The 22800-nt window shown below is 61.6% G+C and overlaps 1 protein-coding gene across 10 annotated transcripts in view; it reads left to right on the forward strand.

Annotated features, from left to right (window-relative positions):
• The window catches only part of IQSEC1 (IQ motif and Sec7 domain ArfGEF 1), a 331754-nt gene that overhangs the window by 276540 nt on the left and 32414 nt on the right, over positions 1-22800 (forward strand). For all 10 annotated transcript variants that reach the window (XM_067755608.1, XM_067755609.1, XM_067755615.1 and 7 more), the window contains 2 exons: positions 12732-13023; positions 17562-18808. In XM_067755608.1, the coding sequence (XP_067611709.1) occupies positions 12732-13023; positions 17562-18808 (1539 nt within the window). The remainder of the gene's footprint in view (positions 1-12731; positions 13024-17561; positions 18809-22800) is intronic.

Consider the following 22800-nt stretch of genomic DNA (forward strand, 5'->3'; position numbering starts at 1 on the left):
GGTGACAACAGGCCTGTCTGAGGAGGGGCGCTGCCCCGCCCCCTGGAGGGTTCCTGTCCAGTTAGGCTGGGCATTGGCTGTCTGTAGGGCTCCTGCCCGGCAACGGGTCCCCGACTCCATACCCCCGAGGGGGCGGCCTCGCTCCTGCCCTGCAAGTGGGAAACTGAGGCTTGGGGAGGGTGGCTGGACCCCGGGGTGTGGGCCACCCGCCCATACTCTTGCCGACTCCCGTCGGGACACCGTAGAGTGGTGAGTGCCCTGCAGGGCCGTGTGGGCACTCAGGACCTGGGGTGGGGAGTGCCATGCGGTGGCCCCCACGCCCCACAGCTCGGGTGTCCCAACACCGCCCCTCTCCTGATGCGCTCGCGTCCTGAGGAGACCCCGCTCCTGCCCGAGGCCCATCTCGCCAGCAGCATCTGACAAACAGGGAGATGCTGAATGTTGGCGCAGTTAGCAGGGCTCTAAAAATAGCCTCCCACTCTGAGAAGTTCATTGTTCTGAGTCCTATATTTTTATACGTATATAAAAACCACTTCTGGAGGCCTTGGTGCCAGTAGAGCCAGTCTGCAGCCCGGGAGGCGGGAGGTGGAGCTGAGCTGGACCTCATCCCCGGCAGCGCAGGCCTCGGGGCAGGGGAGCGGATGCTTTGCGGCCACAGCCCTCTCCCCGGAGGTGATGGGGCAGTCGGGCCAGCGACCTGTCCGCCCTCGTCAGGGAGAACGGTGGCTGGGCGGCTTGGGAGGGGCTGTTCCAGGCTCAGGGGCCATCCGAGGGGTCTGCGGGTCACAGAGGCCAAGAGGCGCGGGAGTGGAGACCCAGGGCCAGTGTCAGGGCTGCAGGCCCTCCCTGCAGCTGGACACAGGGTCGGAGTGAACCCCATTTCTCTTGCTTTGGTCTAATTCAGACCTCGGGCTCCCGAAACTGGCCCTGCCCGAGTCCCAGCTAGCTGGGGGTCGGGGGCGGCCCACTGACCACCCCGCCCCGGCCCTTCGGAGAAGCAAGGCAGGGGAGAGGTCCTACCGGGCTGCTGGGTCCTACCTGCTGGGGCCCTCTCCTCTGGTGCTCCTCCAGGGCCCTTTCCTGTACTGTTCAGGTGTGCCCAGGTCCCTGCCGGCTGGCACACCACAGGCCTTCCCTGGAGCGCCAGCCCCTTTAGCCACCGCCCATCCCCTCCTCTCACCCACCTGTCCTCCTTCTGCCCCAGCTCCCTCCCTCCCTCCCCTCCGGGCCCTCTCAGCCCCGTCCTTAGCCTCCCCAGCTTCTCGGTGACCTCTGGCTCATCACTGTCCCTGGGACCAGCCCTTTCCCCCATCCCGTCGTCAAGGCCTGCTTGTGCCCCGAAGGGTCACTGCAGAGGAAGGATGGGGGGAGGCGGAGGCAGTGACTCAGGGGCTGAGGGGCCTGTGCTCCACAGTTAGCGTTCCCTTTCTAGGGTGCCACTGCCATCCGTCCCACCCCAGGTAAACCCTAGACCCTCCCTTGGCCTTGCCCTGACCCTGCGGTCCACTGCACCCTCCCTGACAAGCCTTGCAAGGTCCTGAACACTCTGGCTCCTGCTGCCCCGTGTGTGTCCCGCCAGACTGAGCTTTCCCATCCCTTGTGCACACAGTGGACCCCGACCTCCGCTGCTTAGCCTCCACACACACAGTGTCCTGAGCCGGGAAGAGCCCTCCCCCGCCACCCGCTGCTCCGCCTGGGGTCCTGGCAGAGGGTTTGTGCCTTCCAGGAAGCTTCCCGCCTCGGGCGCCTGATGCACCCCCATGACTGTTCCTAACGCCATCCGTCGTCATCGTCCGTGTCCCCCCGCGTCCCTGGCCCTGACCTGGGTGTGTCATATAGTTGGCTTCAGTTCACGGAATGAAGTGACCAGCCTGGGGGAGGGGGTTGCACGGGGGCTCCTGGGGGAGGACAGACCTTCCCACGGGCGGCTGCTTTGGGGTCTACATTGCGGTCCCCACGCAGCCCAGCTGCCCCATCCATGGTTTGGTGAATGAGACTTTTCAGGTCCAGAGAAAATCTTGAGAGATTAAAACCGGTGAGGTTTTAAAATCACCATTCTTTTTTTAAAAAAACAACACTCTGTAGTAAGTTATCTTATTAGCTATGTGGCTGTTTAAAGCCTCAGTAAGGGAGCTGGTCAGGCCAAATCCTTAGGCTTCGGCCTGCAGACGCCATGTCCCTTGGGGGCCCTGGAGGGGACTGAGCCGTCAGGCCGCTGCTGCAGGGCCCTGGCTGGACTGTTTTACTGTTGGGAACCTGAGGTCAGGCCAGGGGAAGTCACCCCTTCGGGGGACTTGGGCCCGTGGCTGCGGCTCTGTGCCCTCGGCACCTGCGGGGCAGGCAGGCAGGCAGGCGTCCACCACGAGGCAGGCGGCCGGCGGGGGCCCAGGGCACTGCAGGTGGCTGCCTCTGAGCTCAGCGATGGAGGCCACGCAGGAATGCGATCTCTTCTGATTTTATCTAAGAAAAGCCAGAAATTCGGGTGAGTGAACACTCCTGGTACCTAGTTCTCACCTGAGAAAGAAAAAGAAGATGGTGGCCACTGCTCTGTGTACAAACAGAGCCACGTGAGCTGGACTCAGGTCCTCCGCCTCAGGTGTGCACCTTGCCCGTGGGTGGGCTTCCAGGGCCAGGGCTGTGGGGCGGCGGGAGGGGAGCGGTGTGGCCGCGTCTCTCCTGCTGAGCCCCCGTTTCCTCTGTGTCTGACGGGGGGCTTGGCTTGGTAGTCAGGATTCCAAACAGGCCACAGGTCACAACCAGCCGGGGCTCTTTTTGAAGTCCTGTTTCAGGGGCCGCACTGCTGGCTGACCCTTTGAATTCTCGGGATCTCCAGACTTGGGTGGGAATCGGCTGCCGACTCTCTGAAGGGAATCTAGGGACCAGCCCGGTTTGGGGGCCACGTGCCCCAGGCCCTCTGCAGTTATCTCGTGTCTGTCACCTGGGCACCACCTCGCGAGGGAGGGGTGTCAGTGTCCGGCCAGAGGGTCCTTGTCCCTTTTGAGCCCAAAAGTTAGGGGCGGGGAGGTAGAAAAGCTTCCAGCTTTCCTTTAAAAACCTATTTCTAGACAGTTCTGAGTCATGTTTGCGTGGATTTTCTGCATTGAAATTGGCACTTTGGGCGTGTTTTGGGTCTCAGTGGCTCCGTATCCCGCCATCCCCAGCCAGGATCTGAAACCTTATCTGAGAGTTGGGTCCAGCCAACCCGGCTGAGACAGTTTGTTGTAAGTTGGTGCCCACCCGGGCTCAGGTCCCGCTCCCACAGACTTTGCGGTCCACGTGGCAGACAGAGCAGCCCTCGGGAGTCTGGGTTTCTTTAAAAAGGCTTCCCTGGCTTGGTAGGGGTAGTTCAGAGTGTGTGCATCTCCTATGTGCCAGGTGCTGTTCTGAGACCTAGATGTCACGGGACAGACATTCCCACAGATGGTGGCAAGGCGGTGGCATACCACTGTAGGGAGGTGCAGCAGGGGAAGATTGGGGGAGGGCTGGGGTCCTCGCTGAGACTCGGGCAGCCTTTGAGCAGAGACCTGAAGGAGGTGAGAGAGTGAGCCAGGTGGACGTCTGGGAAAAGACACCAGCAGAGGGAAAGCACGTGCAAAGGCCCTGCGGTTGGAGTGTCAGGAATGTGGAGGAACAGCCAGCAGACCAGCAGGGTGGGGGTGGGATGGCCAAGGGGGCATGGAGGAAGGGTAGCAGGGGGACAGCCGGTCCTGCAGAGCCTTCTGGGTCACTGTGAGGCCTTGGCTCTAAGCCCCAGGAGGGACAGCAGAGGAGGGACCTGGTCCGAGTTGTGTTTTAACAGATCCCAGCTGCTGAATGAAGGGGCGAGAGGGGCCGGATGAGCCTGCTGGAGAGGCTGTGGCCATAAGGCAGGAAGAGGTGAGGCCTGCGCAGACCGGGCTAGTGGGGGGTAGGCCAAGCAGTCAGGTGCTGGCTCTGTTTTGAAGGTGGAGCGGCCCAATTTGCTGACAGACGGGGAGTTGGGTGTGAGAAAAAGAGAATTGCCAAGAGCGGCCGTCAGATTTTTGGCCTGAGCAGCTGGAAGGATGGAGTTGCTATCGGCTGAGATGGGGCGACTGCAGGGGCGGGTGGGGGCCACGCAGGAGCTCAGCGGAGCCTGTGTTCCAGGGGTCTGCTGGGCAGCAAAGAGGGTGCGCCTGGGGCTGGACACGCGTTTATTCAGTTCCTTTGTGATCACTGTAGAGCCTCATTAAAGCAAGTGTAGGAACTGGGTAGAAACAGGAACTCTCCTGATTCTCCTGCGCCTGCCAAGCCCTAGGGCCGCCTCCAGATTGTCCAGAAAGCTCGTCGCCTCCCTCGTTTTGGATATGGGGCTCCTCGTTAAGCAGCCAAAAGGGACCTTGGATGTTTAGGTGGGCGTTGAGGTGGATGTGGCTCCCGCCTCCCCCAGCCCCTCTGTCTGAGGCCTTGGCGGGATCTGGAGGCCCTGCGTGCTCCCCGTGGACTTGCCCGCCCGGCCCTCCATCCACCCTCCCCAGATTTCCACCAGCCCTGCAGCCCTCCCGAGGTCCTTCTAGGTCACACTGACCCAACCTGCCCACCAGGGGAGGTGCCTAGCATTACCCGGCCTCGGTCTAGGGGGTGCCCAGCTTCTCCTCCCTGGGAGGGAAGGGCTTCGGGGTGTCCGCCGGGATCCATAAGTCCCTTCGGTTGCCAGCTAGGCATCCGTCTTCACTGAGGACCACTTACCAACTGTGGTCCAGGCTGCGAGGCTTTAGTCCTCCCTGGAGATGCTGCCTCCACCCAGACCAGGGAGGAGGGTGGGTGAGCAGCGTAGGTGCGGCCTCCCCGGTCCCCTGGGGAAGCCCTCTGCCCCCGTCTTCCTGGCACACCAGCTCTTTGTCCCTTTACACACTCACTTCTCCCTTCACATCCACCCCGTGTCCTTGTATGCTGTTCCTCGGGGCCAGGCATGTGTCAGTGGGAAAGACTGGGAGAATGACCTGCACTTGCATCCTGACTCTGCTTCAAGCTCTGCGTCCTTGGGCGAGCCCTGAACCCTGAGTCTCCATTTTCCCGTCAGCGGAGCGGGGAGAGCCGTGCCTTCTCCACGGGGCCACGGCAGGGATTAAATACATGCACTTAGCTTGTACCAGGGCTCCCACGTGGCACGCTGGGTGGGTGTATGTGGGTGACGACCCACCCCAAGCCACAGCAGTCCCTGAAGACTGGTTTTCCAGACCCTGATGGAACGCCTGCACTGCCCCGAGGCAGCCCTTCCCCAGTAGCTGAACTGCTAAACGCCTCACCTCCCGAAGCCTCCAGGCTGCCTTCACACTGCCTGTGGCCCCTGAGACATGCCTGCCCTTGTTGCCCCAGGATGGAGGACACGGCCACCAGTTCCTTGCCCCCTTCCCCTCCCCTCCAGACCGTGCCCTGGTCTGCCTGCGTTCCTCCCCCAGAAGCTAGTGCAGAGCAAGACCGTCCCCTCCGCGTTCTGGGCGACACACGTGTTAACGTGGCCTAGGCAGCAGAGTCACAGGAGCCCAGGGGGAGCTTGCGAGGCCGCGCGTCAGTTGCCTCTGGCCTGGACTCCCTTTCTGGAAATCAGAAACCCTGAACAGAGCCCTGGACGTCTAACCACGGGCAGGCCTGCAGATCGCTCTTCCTCTGTGTGGGGCCGGCCCACTCGGAAGAGGGTGGCTTTTCCATGTCATGTGACCACAGCTGGCACCATGCAGCCCGGGCTGGCTTATCTCATGACCACGCACGACTCCGAGACCCCCAGGCCCTGAACCCCAGCTCTGCCCCCGGCATGTCAACCGCACACGCTTTCTCTGGGCCGCCAGCTGGCAGGTGCACCCACCTGGGGTCAGGTCCCCTGCATGGGTGACCTTGGCCCAGTGACTCAGCTCCACCAGCCCCACGTTCCTCATCTGCAGAAGGGACAGTGGCCTAGCACCCACCCACCCCTACCGCCTCGGTCCCCAGGGATGGTGGTTGGGTTACAGGCCACGTAGGTTAAACACCCAACACAGCTCCTGTACGCAGCAGGTTTACAGAGGAGAGTTGCTGCTGTATAACCCAAACGTGTGTGTGTGTGTGTGTGCGTGCGCGCGTGTGTGTGTGTGTGTGTGTGTGTGTGTTTCACTCAGAAGTCATAGAAGCACAGGGCATACGTCTGTCGGCTCTGAGGCCAGGCTACCTGGGTTCTGATTTCACTCGTGAGCTGTGTGACCTCAGGATGGACCCAACCTCTCTGTGCCTATGGGGTGTGTTGGGCGGTCAAGAGGACTAAATGAGCTTCACGTACAGCTTAGAACACCACTGACTATGCAGACGTTAGTATTATTTCTGTCATCAGCATCATCAGTGTTGGGGGTGAGCAGCGGGTTCCTGCTTCTGCCCCGAGCCTCCTCTAACATCTTTCTTAAGAAAAGTCATTCAGGACCTCACAGGCCATAATTAGACATCCGTGGCTCAAGAGGCCGAGGGCCCCCTGCCCTGACTCTCCCCAGCTAGAGTCAGGATGTGGCGTCTCGGCTGTGGGGCCTGGGCCCCTTTCTAGGACCCTCCTGCCTTCCCCTGGGAGCCCCTCACCCGCCTCCGTGGCTCAGTGCTGCAGGGGGTGTCCGCAGAAGGAGGGGCCCTATAGCAGGCAGGGTAGGTGACCCTTCTAACTGCTGGCACGTGCAGGTAAGGCCCTGTCAGTCAGAGAATAACTGGAGACAGCAATCAGAAAGTGCTTTTATGAGCCGAGCAACTTTTAAGGACTTTTCCTGTACCGACTCTGTAAAGCCTCACAGCAGGCATGTGAAGTTGGCTCTCTAATCGCCCCCATTTTACAGGAAAGGAAACTGAGGCATGGAAGGATTCCTGCCTGTGGTCACACAGCTGGTGAGCAGTGGAGCCAGAATTCCAGCCCAGACGTCTGGCTAGGAGGCGGCGGCCAGGAGCCCGTCCAGCCCCTCACTTGGCAGAGAGGAGGCGGAGAGGCTTCAAATGTGTCCTCTGTTCTTATGTGGTTTCCGTCATCCCAGGGCTGTCGGAAGCTCCGGGCGCTGTGATCCAGCCATTTCCCCACGTAAACATAACACAGACCAGCCTCTAGTGCAAGAAGACATGTTTGGAAAACTGGAGAAGGGGAGGAGGAGCCTGGGGTAACTCGGCGACGCAGAGCTCGGCGTCCCCAGGCTGGTGTGGGTAGGGCCGGGCCACTGTGGCCGCCTCTGTGTGCAGCTCCCCTACACATACAGCCCCCTCCTGTTCTGTAGCCTCGGGGCCCCGTTGTGCATGTGCGGAGCTTGGCCTCTCGGGAAGGAGCCAGTCTTGGGTCGCGGTCTTTGCCGGAGGCTGAGGCTTTCAGGGACTGAGCCCTCACAGAGCAGAACTCCCAGTGGGGTGGATGGACCCCACACACACTCGCCCAGGTGATCTCCACGGTGACCGGGAGTGCGGGAGCGGGGGCCGCAGCAGGCGGGGGTGGCCTTGTAGAGGAAGTGGGACTTGAGCTGATACCTGGGTGTGGCCTCAGAGGCCAAGAAATGCAAGTGAAGGGCAGCGGGGTGCAGATGGATGGCGGCTTCTAGCCAGTGCAGGAGTCCTTCAGCCACACCTCTGACAGGTGTCTGACCTGCCGCAGCTTGCACACCTCCAGTGACGGGGAGCTCATCACCTCCAGAGCAGCCCTGACCACATGAGAGCATTTTTTCTCGAGCAGGGCGATGCAGGTCACAGTTCTGTCTGCAGCAGGATCTGCTCTGTCCTCTGCCTGTCAGCCCGTCAGAGGCTTGACCGCAGACCTCATATCCCCTCTGGCCGCTGCTCTCCTGGCTACACGGTCTCAGCCCTTGGTGGGAGGTCGCCTTGTGCTGTAATTGGGGTTGGCAGACGGGGCCTCTCTCGCCCCAGCTGGCGTCCGTCGTGGTCTGTGGTGCGCCGTGCTGGCAGCCGTGCAGAAGGGAGTCTGTGATGGATTAGTGATGTCTGTCCTGGGCTGGCGGGAGAAGGTGGGAGCAAAAGCGCCCAGGCTTGAGAACCCATCTGGGGCTCAGACGGTCTTCCGCTGTGATCCGATACCTGTCATGGACGGTAGGGCTGGGTCTGCTTCTGGCTTTTTACTCGTTCTTGTTAGTGGCTGGCTTCTCGGCTTGTATTAAACTCAGGTCAGCCAAAAAGGTCCCCCAGTCTTTTTCATAAGAACAGCCATCAAGCTAAACCTTCGCCCATCTTGACGTTGTTTCCAGTATATTGATATATAATTAATTTAAATCAATCCCTTGTTGACAGGCATTTAGATTATTTCCAAGTTTTTATAATTAGAAACAACACTGCGGTGGAATTCCTTGTACTCGCCTCTTTGCGTATTGGTCTTATTTCCTTCGCGTGGATCTCCAGAAAAGGGATTGCTGGATCAGGAGCGTTTTCTCAGAGTGCTGGCACCAGCCTTAACTGTCATGGAACGTCCCAGAAACTCTAAACTGTCAGGGAATGGCAGGGACTTGGGAAGGCGCCTGCCCATTCCTAGATTTGCACATGGCCCGGGAGTCTGTGCGTGATCACGAATTCCAGTGTGCAGCTGAGGACCGACTCGGGGGTGTCCGGTCCTGGCTGATGGACAAAGGCTTTGGGACAAGCTTCCCCAAGAGAGAAAGAGGACCTGGGTGGTGAGAGGTGGAGCTCCCGTCCGTCGAGCGCGGTGGTGAGGAAGAGGCGTGCAGGGCAGGCTGGGAGCCGGGCCAGAGATCTGTGTCCCTGGGGCAGCCTGCAGTGGGCATCCTGCTGTGGGGTGCCTCTTCTGCTCAGGGGACAAACCCTTCTCCCCCAGGAAGGAGCTGGGGGCAGAGGCGAGTGCTAACCAGGACAGAGGGGCTTCGAGCCCTGAGCTCCAGGATGTGGGTAAACGTCTCCATGGGTTCAGGTCAAGCATCTGCAGGACTGAAGGTCAATGACCAGGCCTAGCTGCTGCCCTGAAATATTTAGAGCAGCGTGTCCTGAGAGCATCTGTTGCTGCCCGTGCTTGTCATCAGCAGGCGTTTCACGTCAGACGTTGTCCTTGTGTTCACCAGGGGTTTGGCTCTGGTTAAGGAGACTCTCTCGGTGTCTAATACTATGTCGCTTGTGTTTGGGACCATGAAGGAGTGATGTTCTCTGGCTCAAGATGGGTTCTTACACTACATGCTCTGCTCGCTTTTGTCCACTCATTTCTTGGAGGACAGTGAGTCATACTGGTTGCAGTAGGATGGCCTGGCCATTTCTTATCGGGATGGTTTGAAGTTTGGATTTGGGGCGTGCAAGGGCTGCCACATTGCACAGCTCAAGGGACCCCATTCACGTAGATTCGGCAGGACTTGGTGACAGATGGAATGGGGTGAGGCCCCATTCCATCTGTCCCCAAGCGGGGTTTGGCCGTCGGGGAGGGACTAACTTGGTGACTCAGCTCGGGACTCTGGCTCCGTCACTGCATGGTGATGGGCGACCGTCACCGGTTAGGTTTGGGGCAGGTGGGATGTACCGGCGGGGGTGATGTAAGAAGCCACATTCCGGGACCGGCAGGTGGCTGGCCTGGAAAGTGCCTGCACTCACTCAGCAGGTGTCGCTGGGCCCCGTTAGTCTGGCACATGTGTCAGCATTTGGGGAGCGTCAGCCAGCAACGCAGAAAAATGACCCACGTCCTCACAGGGCTCCGATACTGATGTGGGGGGCAGCCGGCAAAGGAAAGACAGGAAGAATACATCACACTATACAGCGTGCTGGTGGGCAGACCACTGAGTGTGGGACTAGGGGTGCTGGGGAGAGGGCTGTGTGGTTTTAACTTGGGCGAGTAGTGGGGGCCTCATTGGAAGGTGGCACTGAGTAAAGACCCAAGGGAGGTGAAGGTGTGGTGCGTGCTGAGATCTGTGGAACGGCGTTCCAGGCAGACGGAACAGCCAGGGCAAAGGCCCTAAGGCCTGCCTGGCCCCTTGGAGAAGGGAGGAAGGAAGCCAGTGAGGCTGGAATAGAACGAGCAGGCGGAAGAGGGACCGGCGTGCAGTCAGCCAAGGTCAGGCCTGAAGGGCACTGCAAGGAGGACGGTGTCTTCCCAGTGGGACGGGGAGCAGGGAGGCCCTCGATGTGGCTCCCGTCTGGTCAGGATTGCTCTGACTGCCGTGGGGAGAAGAGAGGCGGGGGCGTGAGTGATAATCCCGGGAGCCGCGGTGGCGGTGGCCTGGAACACCTGCTGACAAGTGGGCAGGCAGGGGTGTTTCAAAGGTCGGGCTCACAGGGGAGAGGCTGCAGGTGACTGTCAGCCCCTTCTCTTGGCCTGGAAGGAGGCCTGGCCCTCTCCGCCAGGCACCTTCTGAAACCTGCTGGCTTGAGACGGTCGGGAGCCAGGTCATGGGCAGAGCAGGAACCCCGGGCTGGCACAGCCCCAGAAAGCCCTTGCATCCCCCCAAGCACCTCCATCCCCATCCGATCCCGAGTGCGCCCCTCCTGCTGAGGCCCAGCCTCCACACGGAGGGACTCCGCACAGATGTCCTGTCCATGAGGTCAGGCGGGCGGCCAGGCCTGGCCCCTCCGCAGGGTAGAGCATGGCCGTGGGTCGGGGGCAGTCCCCTGCCTGTCCTTCCTCAGCTCCCTCTGCCCCACACCGGCCCAGCCCGGCCCACTGCGGGGGGATAGGGGGACGGCCTTTCACCTGTTGACACCTGTTCACGTCGCTCCGAGATCAGGTGAGCGCGGGCGGGGTAGGGGTAAGGGGCCAAGCCCCTTCCCTGTGAGGGTGGACACCCCCTTTGTCGGGGGGTGTCGGGCGCTGGGGGGAGAGTCCAGGCCCCCAGCAGTAGGGGCCCGTGAGGCACGGAGGGACTTCCCGCTCGGACCTGCACGGAACCCGCCCTGTCTCCGTGGCCTCTGCAGACTCAGGGCTCAGAGACGATTTAGAATCCTGGCGAGCTGAGCCCCGGCTGCTTCTCCTCAAGGACACGGTTCTGTTTGCTGTCACCCTCTCGCTGGGAAAGACAGAAGAGGCTCTGACAGAAGTGCTTGCAGGGGAGGCGTGGCGCAGGCCGGGGCTCCGGTCGGCCGCGGGCACCTCCGGGGCGTCCATCGCCTCTCGGGCCTGTGGGCTCCTTCACTCTCCCCTCCAGCTGTCCGTCCCGGGTGGTGGGCCTTATCAGGAGAACGGGAGAGTCTGCAGTGCTGCCCACACAGGCCCACGAGGCCCCGAGGAAGCTGCTGCCGGGTGACCACGAGCGGCCAAGGAGGGTCTCGAGTGGTGGTGGGCCTGAGGCACCGAAGGCGGCCCACCTGGGTCACGGACAGGGGCCAGGCCTTGCGATGAGCGTGAGCCCTTGACTCACAGCCGCATTGAGGCCAGGCACCCAGGACTCTTCCCCGTGGAAGGACCCTCATCACACCCCAGCTCCTGGGCACCGGCTGGGATGTCCTCTGCTGCAGGAGACCCGCCGTCGATCCCCGCGGGCCAGAGCGGAAGGCCTGCACTCTTCTTAGACGGCCTGCCGGGCAGCATGTGCTGGGCTTTACAGCCAGGTGGGCTGGGGTGTGCTGGCTCCAGGGCCTCCGTGCCCATGCCCCCTCCGCAGGAGGCATGTTACATGCTGGGCAGTTGGCTCTGCTGGCCCTGGGACCCGTGGGGACAGTGGGGGCGGAGCTGGGCAGGTGGGCCGGGCACAGAGGCTGCTGAAGGCAGGGCGTTCCCACTGTTCTAAAGGCGGGACTCTGGAGGACGGACTGTAGCTCACGGGGTCTGTGAGCCCTTCCCTCCTCTGGGCCACTTCCAGAGGGACCCCACCCTGGCCCCAGGGATCCGATGGACCGGGGAGTGGCAGGGCGCCTCGGGAGAGGCCGCCAGAAGCTGCCAGAAACTCGGTTGCACGTTTCTCCCTTCTCTCTGTGTCCCCAGTCTTCTAAGGTCATGAGTTCGGGACGAGTAAGCCACCCCTCTGTCCCCCCACCAGGCACTTGGAAGATTGAGGGATCCGCACAGGCCTGGGACGAGGGTGGTGGGGTGGAGGGGAGCCCCCAGTGTTGGTCTTTAATCCCAACTCACCTACGTTCTACCTGTGCAACCTCGGACAAGGCCTGTGCTGTGTGGGCCTCAGTCTCCTCACCTGGAAAAGGGGTTAATAATCTGTCCTCTGGAGGGCTAATCTCGCCTTCGGGGACACCAGTCGGTTTGATTAGGACCCTCAGGACCTCACTTTAACTCAGTTACCTCCTTAAAGACAATCTCCAAATGCAGACACATTCTGAGGTGCTGGCTGTTAGGGCTTGAAGTATAAAAATGTTGGTGGGGGAGGGACCAGTTCAGCCCATAACAAACACCAGCACAATGCCTGACTCTCCCGTAGGTATGCAGTGAAGACTCGTTCTGTTTATTATTGTTTTTTTTTTTTAAAAAAAAGAGTGGTTTACTTAAACCAGGCAGTGGGAGTGAGGGAGTGGAGGGGACGGGACCCGCTGTCTGTCAGTGAATGTCACTAGGCACCTGCTCTGGGCCGGGCCCGCTCGAGGTCCTGGGTTCGTCAGTGGACCCACGGGGCCGACCTTCCCGTGGGAGACGCACAGTGAACAGAGTCCTTCAGGGAGGGGTGTTGGCTGTGAGGAGGGGCGAGCTGTACAGAGAAAGTGGAATCACCGCAAGGGGAGGCGAGGGTCACGGCCCTCGGCCTCCGCCGCCCCTGGGGACCACCTGTAGGAGGGTGGGGGGATGCCTGCGGGGCCCTGGGCTCTGGTTTCCCTCTCACCGGAGGCCCGTCCTCTCTCTGCAGTGTCGAGGGCGAGGCCCCCAGCGGCGAGACTGGCACGTCGCTGGACAGCCCCTCCGCCTACCACCAGGGCCCCTCGGCGCCCGGCTCCGGCCTGGGCCCGGACCACTCCGAGCACACGCCAGGCGGCGCCTATGGGCTGTATGCGGGGCCGCCCGGGCAGCAGCGCACGCGGAGGCCCAAGCTGCAGCACTCGACCTCCATCCTGCGCAAGCAGGCCGAGGAGGAGGCTATCAAGCGCTCACGATCCCTCTCCGAGAGCTATGAGCTCTCCTCCGACCTGCAGGACAAGCAGGTAGGCGGCCAGCCACGCGGGCCACGGGGGAGAGGCGCTGGGGGTTGGGGGAGGCTGCGGTGCCTGCGCGGCCTCGGACGACGTGGCCCTTTGCTGGGGCCGCCCAGGGCCGCGGGGGACCCTGTGTGCTCCACAGCCGCGCCCAGGCAGGGGCTGTTCCCTGCGGACGTGGCCTCTGCCTCAGCCTGAGCTGGCTCCTCCCGAAACGCGGAGGGTTCCGAGGGAAGGAGCCAATGGGGGACGTTCCTGTCCGGCCTCGGCCTCTGCCCGGTTCACAGCCCTCCTCTCTGGGCTCCGGGGCCCACTCTGGGTGTCAGGACCTGGTGCCACCAGTGCACTTGGGTTCCGTGGCGGCCGTTGAGGTCCTGGGATCCAGGAGAGAGCTGAACCTTGGGAGGTCTGCAGGAGGGGCCCTCGGGGAGGGGACGGTCAGTTCACAGAAAGAGCACGTACTCTGAACCGAACAGCGAGCCCATCCCCAGCCAGTGAGGCCAGGCTGTTCATTCCACCCCTCAGTGTACAGCCCCGTGTCCTGGGGGAAATCGCCTCCTTGCAGGTTGCTCTTCCTCCCCGGAGCCTTGGCCCAGACCCACTGTGGGGCTGGCACGTGTGTACAGAGCGACGGGCATGCATGACCTGCTCGCTTGGCCTCTTAGGTTGATGGGAGAGAGGGGAGGGGTCCCGGTTGGGTGGCAGGTGGGGGGCAGAGGGAGTGAGAGCTCATGAGGGGACAGAGGCTTCTCACTCCCAGCCCCTCAGAGTGCAGGCACGTAGTAGGCACTGTACTAAGAATTCTTGTGTGAAGCTCTGACAGGAAGCTCCAGGCTTCAGGAGCACCCCCAGGCTGCCGGCGTGCGGGGCCGGCCTGCCTGTCGCTGTCCCCAGCTCCTGCGCCCTGAGCTGTGCGCAGTCTCCTTGTGAGCCCGGGCGGCTGCCTCTGCCCCGGCCTGGCTGCAGGACCTGCCCGGCAGCCCCTCAGACGCCAGGCTGCAGAAGTCGCCCTGCCCTCTCACCTCCCACACCTACCCTGGCCTGGACCCTCTGTTTGCTCCCCAGTCTAACTGTTTGTCTCTTACAGAGCAGAGGTCCGGGCCTGGTGTAGCCCCAGACTTCTGCGGGGAGCGGTGCGGTGTGTGGGTACTGCCCAGGGCGGGTCTTCCCCCGACACGGTCCGTACCGGCCCCCTCTCCCTGTTCTTGGCGCTGCCCTGTGACCGTGGACAGCCCTGCCTACCTGCCCTGGTCTTCATCTGTCTGCCCGTGAGTTGGGACTGATGGGGGGTGGGGCCCGCAAGTGGCCAAAGCCTGAAGCAGATGATCCCCGTCAGGCAAATATTGGGGAGCAAACAGACCCCTGGCCTCGTGGCGCTTGGCCTCGTGGCCAGGTCCACGGCAGGAGCCTCTGTTCCATTTATCAGTTTCACCCATAGCCAAAGTGGATCAAAAACAGTTTATAGTAACACACGTCTGCAGCAGGACCATTAAAATAGAAGTGGGAAAGGTTAAAACTTCAGAGAGGCCTGTGGAGGTAATCATATGCTTCCTGCAGCCTTAATGTGGCCACAGCTGTTCATTTTCATCCCTCGCACATTAGCCTGATGGCCACCGTGTGCCAGACCCCGTACTGGGTGCCGGGGAGTCACCAGGGAACAGAGTGCAGCCCCAGCCCTCAAGCAGACGCTGTGGTCCAGAGACAGGTTAACAGTAAAGACACAGGTTAATTCCAGAGCGTGATACAAACTCCGGGAATGAAGAAAGAGGGGAGAGAAGCTGAGCACCTGTGGGAGGAGACAGCTTGGATGAGGTGCGGGGGACCTCTCCAAGGTGGTATCAGAACTGGGTGTTTGAGGACGGGGTCTTCCAGGAAGAGGTAACAGCAGGCACGAAGGCCAGAGGCAGAACCACTGGCAGAAAGGATGGCCGGGAAGAGGGGAGGGGTGGGGAGGTGATGCTGAGGGCCACCGAGCATTCGACTCTCTGCTGAGCCTCCTGGCAGTCAAGGTGAAAATAGGAACAGGACAGATGACCCAGGAGTTTCCAGATGAAGGTAGGGTGCCCGGTTCCACGAGGGGGTAGAGTCTGGGTGACGCAGAGCCCCATTTTAGTGGCCCTCAGCCTCCACGCCTCCTGGCAGTTTCCTGTCTGAGCAGGAGGCCTGAGTTGGCAAGGGTAGCACTTCAGCTTTGTGGGAGGGTGAGGTGAGCCTCTCAGCTCCTCGTCCCCTCACTTGTCAGAGCCTCTGCCCCCCTCTGCAGGGGGCGGGGGACTTCCTGGGGTCCCTCTGCAGACCAGACGCTGTGTCAGGTGAGGGTGATGCCCAGCAGACGAGCACAGACAGGTTGGGGTCCCTGCCCTGCACCCCCAGTTAGCGTTCAGACTGGGCCTTGGGTTGGTTCTGGCCCGGAAGGAAGAATGAGTGGCCACGGTGGGCCCGGGAGCTGAGTAGGAGCGGACCTGGGTCTGTGTGTCCCCTGGGGGGAGGCCAGGAGGAGGGGCTGAGGGGGCTTTGCCCATGCAGCACAGAGCCCACGTCTGCCTTCCCAAGGTCCCTCCTGTCCCGACCCAGACTTGGGGAACGGTCTCAGGCCAGGAGTGTCGCCCCTGGGGTCGCGAGATCCAGAGTCAGAAGGCGACAAGGAGCCGTGGAGCGCACTCTGAGCTGTACGGTGCCCCTCCTCCTCCCCACACGAGGGGCCCGGAGCCCAGGCCTTGGAGGGCGGAGAGGAGAGGGCTTCCCAGAGCTCAGCCGTGGGCCTTCTGCCGGCGCCGTGGGCTTTCAGAGCTCCACTCCAAACCCAGAAAACAGACGCTGCTCACAGATGCGGAAGTGAGGTCATCTCTCTGGATGCCGTTCAGTAACTTCAGGGCGAGAGGAAAAACAGACCCGCCCTGGCTGACTCCAGGGCCGGGCTTTGAAAAGTCATTTTGATCCTCACCCCGCCCCCCAACTCCTCTCGTGCGAGGGGCCGCTCTGCCCTGCCTGCTGCTCCCCCTCCTGTGGGCCCCGGAGAGCTGCACGTCTGTGTCGCGGGCGGGGCTGGGGGGGGGGGAGCTGGCATCCCTCAGGGAGACCAGGACCCACCCTGAGTCCTGAGTGAGGCACGGAGCCCCCCTCCCCCTTCCGGCCCACCCTCAGGCGGCTCTGAGCAGCCGTCTGCCCCACTCAGCCATGGCTTGGGGTTTGCTCAGTGACGCGTGTGCCTCTGTTCTGGACGGCCTTGGCCTCTTGAGGGTGGGGACCTTGTCCCTCTGCCACCGGTGTGGGCGTGGCGCCTGCATGGAGCAGACAGCGGTGCTCTGCCCCCTCGGGATATGAGCACGCCTCACTCCCAGGGACCCGAGGCCTTCCCACCCACATCAGGGGCCACCCTGCCCAGCACCCGAGGGCTCAGCTTGGCCGACCAGCCAGCTCCCTATCCTGGGCTTTCCCGGGTTCTGAAGAGCGGGCTCGGGCCTCACTCGGGAAGCAGGCACAGGGAGCGGCCCTTGGGGGCTGTCCGGAGTCCTCGGCCAGCATGAGCCTAGGACTTCACAGGCCCACGTGGCACACGGGAGTCCCAGCGCCCCTGCCTGCCTGCAGCCCGGCCCCATCGCCAGGCTCACGGAGCCTGCTCTGCGTCTGGAGGCCTCCAGGGGTGTGCTGGGCCTCTTTTCTGGGCCTCAGTTTCCCCATCTGCCACGGAGGGGACTTGGGGCCCCTCACAAACTGTCTACACCTCCCAGGAGTGCAGCTGAGGGTCCTGCACCTCCTCAGCCCCCAGCTGGCATGTGCCGAGGGCCTGTCTCACCTGTGCCCACCGCTGCCCTGCGAGGTCCGTCTGATGGGACTGAGCAAGCCTTGCAAGAAGCAAGGCTTCTCAGAGTCACTCCACTGCCAAGGGCAGGGCCAGGACTAGACCCAGGCCCTCGGGCAGTGCCGCAGGCGGAATTGGGGCTGGAGGCCTGCAGCCAGTGCTCAGCACCCAGGGCCTGCTTGGGTCTCGGGCCCGTCTCTCGCTTTTCTTCATTTATTTTTTTTGGCTGCATCGGGTCTTAGTTGCGTTATGTGGGATCTTCCTTGCGGTGTGCGGGATCCTCTGCTGCAGCGCACAGGCTCCTCGTAGCAGCGCGCGGGCTTCTCTCTAGTTGTGGCATGCGGGCTCAGTAGTTGCAGCGCATGGGCTTCGTTGCCCTGCGGCGTGTGGGATCTTAGTTCCCTGACCAGGAATCGAACCCACATCCCCTGCATTGGGAGGCGGATTCTTAACCACTGGACCGCCAGCGAAGCCCCTCGGGCCGGTCTCTTAACCTGCACCTGCCGCGAGCTTCCTCTCTCTGGAGGGGCTGCCTGCACCTCTTCCACCACCTCCAAGTCTCATTCAACTGCATGCCCCAGGTACACCAGGGCCAAAGGCTACTGTGGCCAGAGAACTTTGGGAAACCACCACTCTTTAAAGGTTCTGAGAAGTCCTGCAGGGAACACTTGCTTTAACTGGGTCTGACCCCTGGGATGCGCTGGGCCTCCTGGGCCGTCCTCACGCTCCTCTCCTTCCCCCGCAGGTGGAGATGCTAGAACGGAAGTATGGGGGCCGCCTCGTGACCCGCCATGCGGCCCGCACCATCCAGACAGCCTTCCGCCAGTACCAGATGAACAAGAACTTTGAGCGGCTGCGCAGCTCCATGTCCGAGAACCGCATGTCACGCCGCATCGTGCTGTCCAACATGAGGATGCAGTTCTCCTTCGAGGGGCCGGAGAAGGTGCACAGCTCCTACTTCGAGGGCAAGCAGGTCTCAGTGACCGACAAGGGTACCCCGCTGGAGGCCCTGGTGCCGGCCGAGTGCAGAGACCTGGGCCCGCCGCCTGCCCTCCAGGCCCCTGCCCCGGCCGGTGACTTCGCAGATGCCATCACAGAGCTGGAGGACGCCTTCTCACGGCAGGTGAAGTCGCTGGCCGAGTCCATTGACGACGCGCTCAATTGCCGCAGCCTGCACACCGAAGGGGCCCCCGCGCCCGACGTGGGGCGGACCCGGGACGCCGAGCCCTCGCCGGCCCTGCATGGCGCCGAGCATCGCCAGCTGGACGAGATGACCGCCTCGTACAGCGACGTCACCCTGTACATCGACGAGGAGGAGCTGTCGCCACCCCTGCCCCCGATGCAGGCGGGCCGCCGGCCGTCCAGCGCTGAGTCAGACCTGCGGCTGCGGCCCGGGGGTGCTGCCCAGGACTACTGGGCCCTGGCCCACAAGGACGACAAGGGGGACACGGACACCAGCTGCCGGAGCACGCCCTCGCTGGGGCCACAGGAGCCGCGGCTGCGCGGGGAGCACCTCCCGCTGCTCACCATCGAGCCGCCCAGCGACAGCTCCGTGGACCTCAGCGACCGCTCGGACCGCAGCTCGCTTAAGAGGCAGAGCGCCTACGAGCGCGGCCTGGGCGGGCCGCAGGGCAGCCCCAAGCACGGCCCCCATGGGCCCCCCAGGGGCCTCCCCCGGGAGGAGCCGGAGCCGCGGGCCCGGGCGCCCAGGCCCCTGGATGGCCACCTGGCCATCAATGGCTCGGCCAACAGGCAGAGCAAGTCCGAGTCGGACTACTCGGATGGGGACAACGACAGCCTGAACAGCACATCCAACTCCAACGACACCATCAACTGCAGTTCCGAGTCTTCGTCCCGCGACAGCCTGCGCGAGCAGACACTCAGCAAGCAGACCTACCACAAGGAGACCCGCAACAGCTGGGACTCGCCCACCTTCAGCAACGACGTCATCCGCCGGCGGCACTACCGCATCGGCCTCAACCTCTTCAACAAGTGAGTCCCCGGCCGCTGGCGGCCCGGGCGGGATGAGGGGCGGCTCCGGGGTGGGGGCTGGGGGAGTTGCATGGTGCGGCGCCTGCTATACCGCGCTGGCCCCAGCGTCTGGCCCTGGGTGGTGCGGGCACGGTGGTCTTTGAGCAGGGGCGGGCCGGGTGCAGGTCCGTGCCCGTGTCCGTGCAGCCTGGACTCGGGCCCGCACCCGGGAGCAGGGCACTGGTAGGCCCTACGCCCTCTGGGAGATTGTACGTTGGGTCCGTGGCGTGGCCGCCACGCCACATTCTGGCAAGGTGCCGTCGGGGCAGCCTTGAGAGCAGGTCTGGGGCAGGAGGCTGGTATTTAAAGCTCACTATTCTTAGCACAGCTGAAAATAGCAAGTGGAAGGGCAGGCGGGCTGAGCAGTCCCTCGGAGAAGACGCTGGCGGCTCTGGTTGTTAAACCTCGGATTTCTCCTCACTTCCATCCACAGGGCCTCTGGATTTGGGGTCACCAGACGCCGGCCTGGCACTGGCTCCTCCGGGGAGGGGGACGTGGAGGGGATGTGGCCAGCCTGCTTGGTGGCTACTGACACCTGCACACTGTACTTCCCTGCTCCCCGCTTCCTCTGCTAGACGGGGGTGGAGAGTCTTGGGGGGCACTTCTGAGCCATCCCTGGTGCAACTGGCAGCGCCGGCTGGGGGACTCAGAGAGACCTGTCCTGAAGGGCGGGTATGGGGGAACTGTGCAGTCCCCCACTAGGGGTTGGGCGTCATTGGTCCTCGATCAGCTAAGGACTAAGAGTCTTGGACCCGTCACATCTGCCAGGGGTGCTCTCCTGAGACTCCATCTGCATGTGAGGACCAGTCCCACTGCCACGCAGTCCGTGGCCAGAACAGTGCGCTGAACGGGGAGGTCGTGAGCTGCCAAGCCCATCCCGAGGTCGGTCCCGAAAGCCTGCCCCCACCTGCTTCCAGGCACAGCCAGTTCCCGGACCATCTCGGATCCTCATGGGGGAGGCTGGGATGACCTGGGGGCTCCCCCAGTGTCCGAGGTTCCCTCGTCCCTGGCAGACGTTGTGTCCTGACGTGGGAGTCCCAGCTGGGTGGACGGGTGGAGGCCAGAAAAAGTTGCATCCCTCACCCGAGCAGCCTTGGTCTCTGTAGGTTCTTTCTGGCTCTCTTAGTTTTTAATTACACCTGTAACGCATGAATACGCTTTCCACTCTGCGTAGAAGTTGAAAGCCTTCAAGCTAGGGTTTCTGTGCATGTGTGGTCCAGAGCGCAGCTCCAGGCCAGGCCGCCTGGGTGCAGACCCCGGTCCTTGCACTTCCTGTCTGTGTCCCTGGGCAGCTCGGTCTCTACCACGGCGGCTTCATCTGCATGGTGGCGCTGAGCCCAATAGTGTCCACCTCACGGAGTGTGAGTTGGAGATGAGCGGGTGTATGGGATGCTCAGCAGCGCCAGACGTGTGGCGAGCTGGGCCCGAGCCTCTCTGCTGTCCCCGTGGCCCCTGTTGACGTTACCTGGGCCCAGGCCACACACACTGCCCCCCTGTGATGCTGCCACGCGGTTTGCTGTTGGAGGCCATTCCCGTTGGTGCCGCGGGCCACCTGGTCTGTGTGCTGCTACGTGGGGTCCACGTGCGGCTGTCCAGGGTGGTCTGGCCACTCGCTCCCATGTTTTCACAGTCACCAACCACATGACAGTGACCGTGGACCTGCCCCTCCCACACGCTCCCGAGTCTCTGGGGAAGGGGATAGCTGGAGGAGGCGGTGTTTGGGGCTCACGTGGGCGTGTTGTCCATTGAAGTAGAGCCTGAAGCTGGACCTGGAGGGCCCGTTTCCTCACACGGTGGACAGCGCTCAGCCTTGTCTCCCACCCCAATCAAAGCGTAGAAATAGTATCTCTATTGTTTCAATTTGGATTTCTCTGCCTGCTTCTAAGATGCAGCGTCCGTATGTGTGTCTTTCGGCCATTTGGGTTTTTTCTTCTACAAAATGCCTGTTCCTATTTTTTGCCCATTTTTCTGTTATTTCTCATTTTGATTTATAAGTGGTTCTTTATATATTGTGGATACTAATCCTTTGTAATTACAAATATTTTCTTCCTGTCACTGGCTTTCTTTTTTTTTTTTTTTAAACTTCTGAAATAGGATTCACAGACCATAAAATTCACCTTTATGAAGTGTACAGTTTCAGTGGGTTTTAATTATATATCTTTTAACTTTGTGTATGCTTTGTTGGTCAGAAGTTACTAATTTTTTTTGCATTTTTTTTATCGAGGTGGAATTGACATGTAACATAGTTTCAGGCATACAACATAATGATTCAATATTTATATATATGTAGTCAATTCATCAGTGTTCTCTTTGTTTATTACTTTGTTTTTTTTATGTTTCATTTTAAAAGGCTCCGCCCCAGGTCATAATATAGTTTTAAAATATTTTCTTCAGGACTTTCTTAGTTTTGTTTTATATCCTTTAGGACTTTAACCTGGCGTTTGGAGAACGGTACAAGGTGAGGGGTGTAGTTTTTATAGTTCTTTGTAAATTAGCTGGTTGTCTGCAGACGGTGTGCTGAGGAGTCTGTCCTTTCTCTGTTGACTTGAAATCCCATCTAATTCCTACGTGAACAGGGCCTGTGCTTGGATCCTTTCGTTCACTTGGCACATGTTTATTGAACACCTGCTGCATGCCAGGCCCTGTGTAGGGGGCCTGGACTCAGCCCTGAACAGAATAAAGACCCTGCGATGCTCCATGCTAGTGGGTAGAGGCTCTGTGTGTTCCTTTGCCAACATCAGACTTTCAGTTTTATATGTTTTTGTATTAGAACAGAAACCACTCTTTTGTTCTTTTAAAAGGTGGTCTTGGCCCTTGTTGGTAGTTACTCTTCCACATGGATTGCAGAGTCAGCTCGTTAAGACCATGAAAACTCCTGGTGGACTTGGCACTGGAGCCCCTTGAGCTTGGGGGACCTCGCCCCTTTACAAGTCGAGGGACAGAGGTGAGGTCCAGCCACAGATGGTGTTTAAGTTCAGATTGAAGGTAACCACAGTCCGTCCAGCTCCCCCGGTGGCAAGCCGCAGTGCGGGCGGTCACCGGCCACACGTGCTTGGTGGCTGCATCCCTGGCAGTGCGGGTCCAGGATGGTCCCCCAGCTGCAGAGCCCGCCGTTGGATGACGCGGGTCTCGCATGCAGAGAGGGGCGGGTGGCAGGCTGGCTCCTCCGAGTGGCGTGCGGGGCAGGTGTTGGGAGGTCGTGCGGCTACAAGCTCTGGCCGTCCTCAGTCTTCTCCTCCTCGGCCTTGGTTGTCCACCTAGGGGGTTGTTTGGAGGATTGAAGGCGCAACCACAGCACTGTGGCCACCGGCCATCTCCCGAGTCTCACCAGGCCCAGAAAGGGCTGGCGGTCCGACCCGAGTAGATAGAGGGCCAGGCCCTGTGCGGGGCTAGCGAAGCTGGGAGCCGGATGCCCCTGAGCAGGCCCTGGAGCCGCTGGGCGAGGACGCACACTGGGCAGCCTGCTGCCCGAGGCCAGGGCCCCTCCCTGGGAGGCCGGACCTTCGCGCCTCTGTCCTTTCCCTTCCTGGCACCCTTCTCTCACCCCCACCTGTCCACTGCCCACCTCTGTTCTGCACGCTCTCCCTGTGGGTCTCCTCTCCCCCCACCATTTCCCTCCCTCCCCAGCCCCTACCCAGGCCCACACCCAGGCTGCCTTTCAAACAGTTCTCAGGTCCCACCCACTCCCGGGAGGGAGCTTTCCAGCACAGACACCCGCCCCCTCCAGGGGGTATGTGGAGGGCCTGAGCGCTGGATCCAAAGTGGGTGAGTAGCCGGCTGGGGAGGAGAGAGGGAAAACAAATGAAACCCAAGAAATGAAACAGGGTGGTGGGGAGGGGCTGTCCCCGGGGCCACAGAGGAGGCTGCCGCAGTCTGCCTGGCATCCAGATGGCCTCCCAGGCTCCAGGACTGCACGTCCGGCTCGCAGCACTGGGCACCGGGCCGGGGCCGGG

Source organism: Pseudorca crassidens, chromosome 10, assembly GCF_039906515.1.
Source record: "Pseudorca crassidens isolate mPseCra1 chromosome 10, mPseCra1.hap1, whole genome shotgun sequence".
NCBI lineage: Eukaryota > Metazoa > Chordata > Mammalia > Artiodactyla > Delphinidae > Pseudorca > Pseudorca crassidens.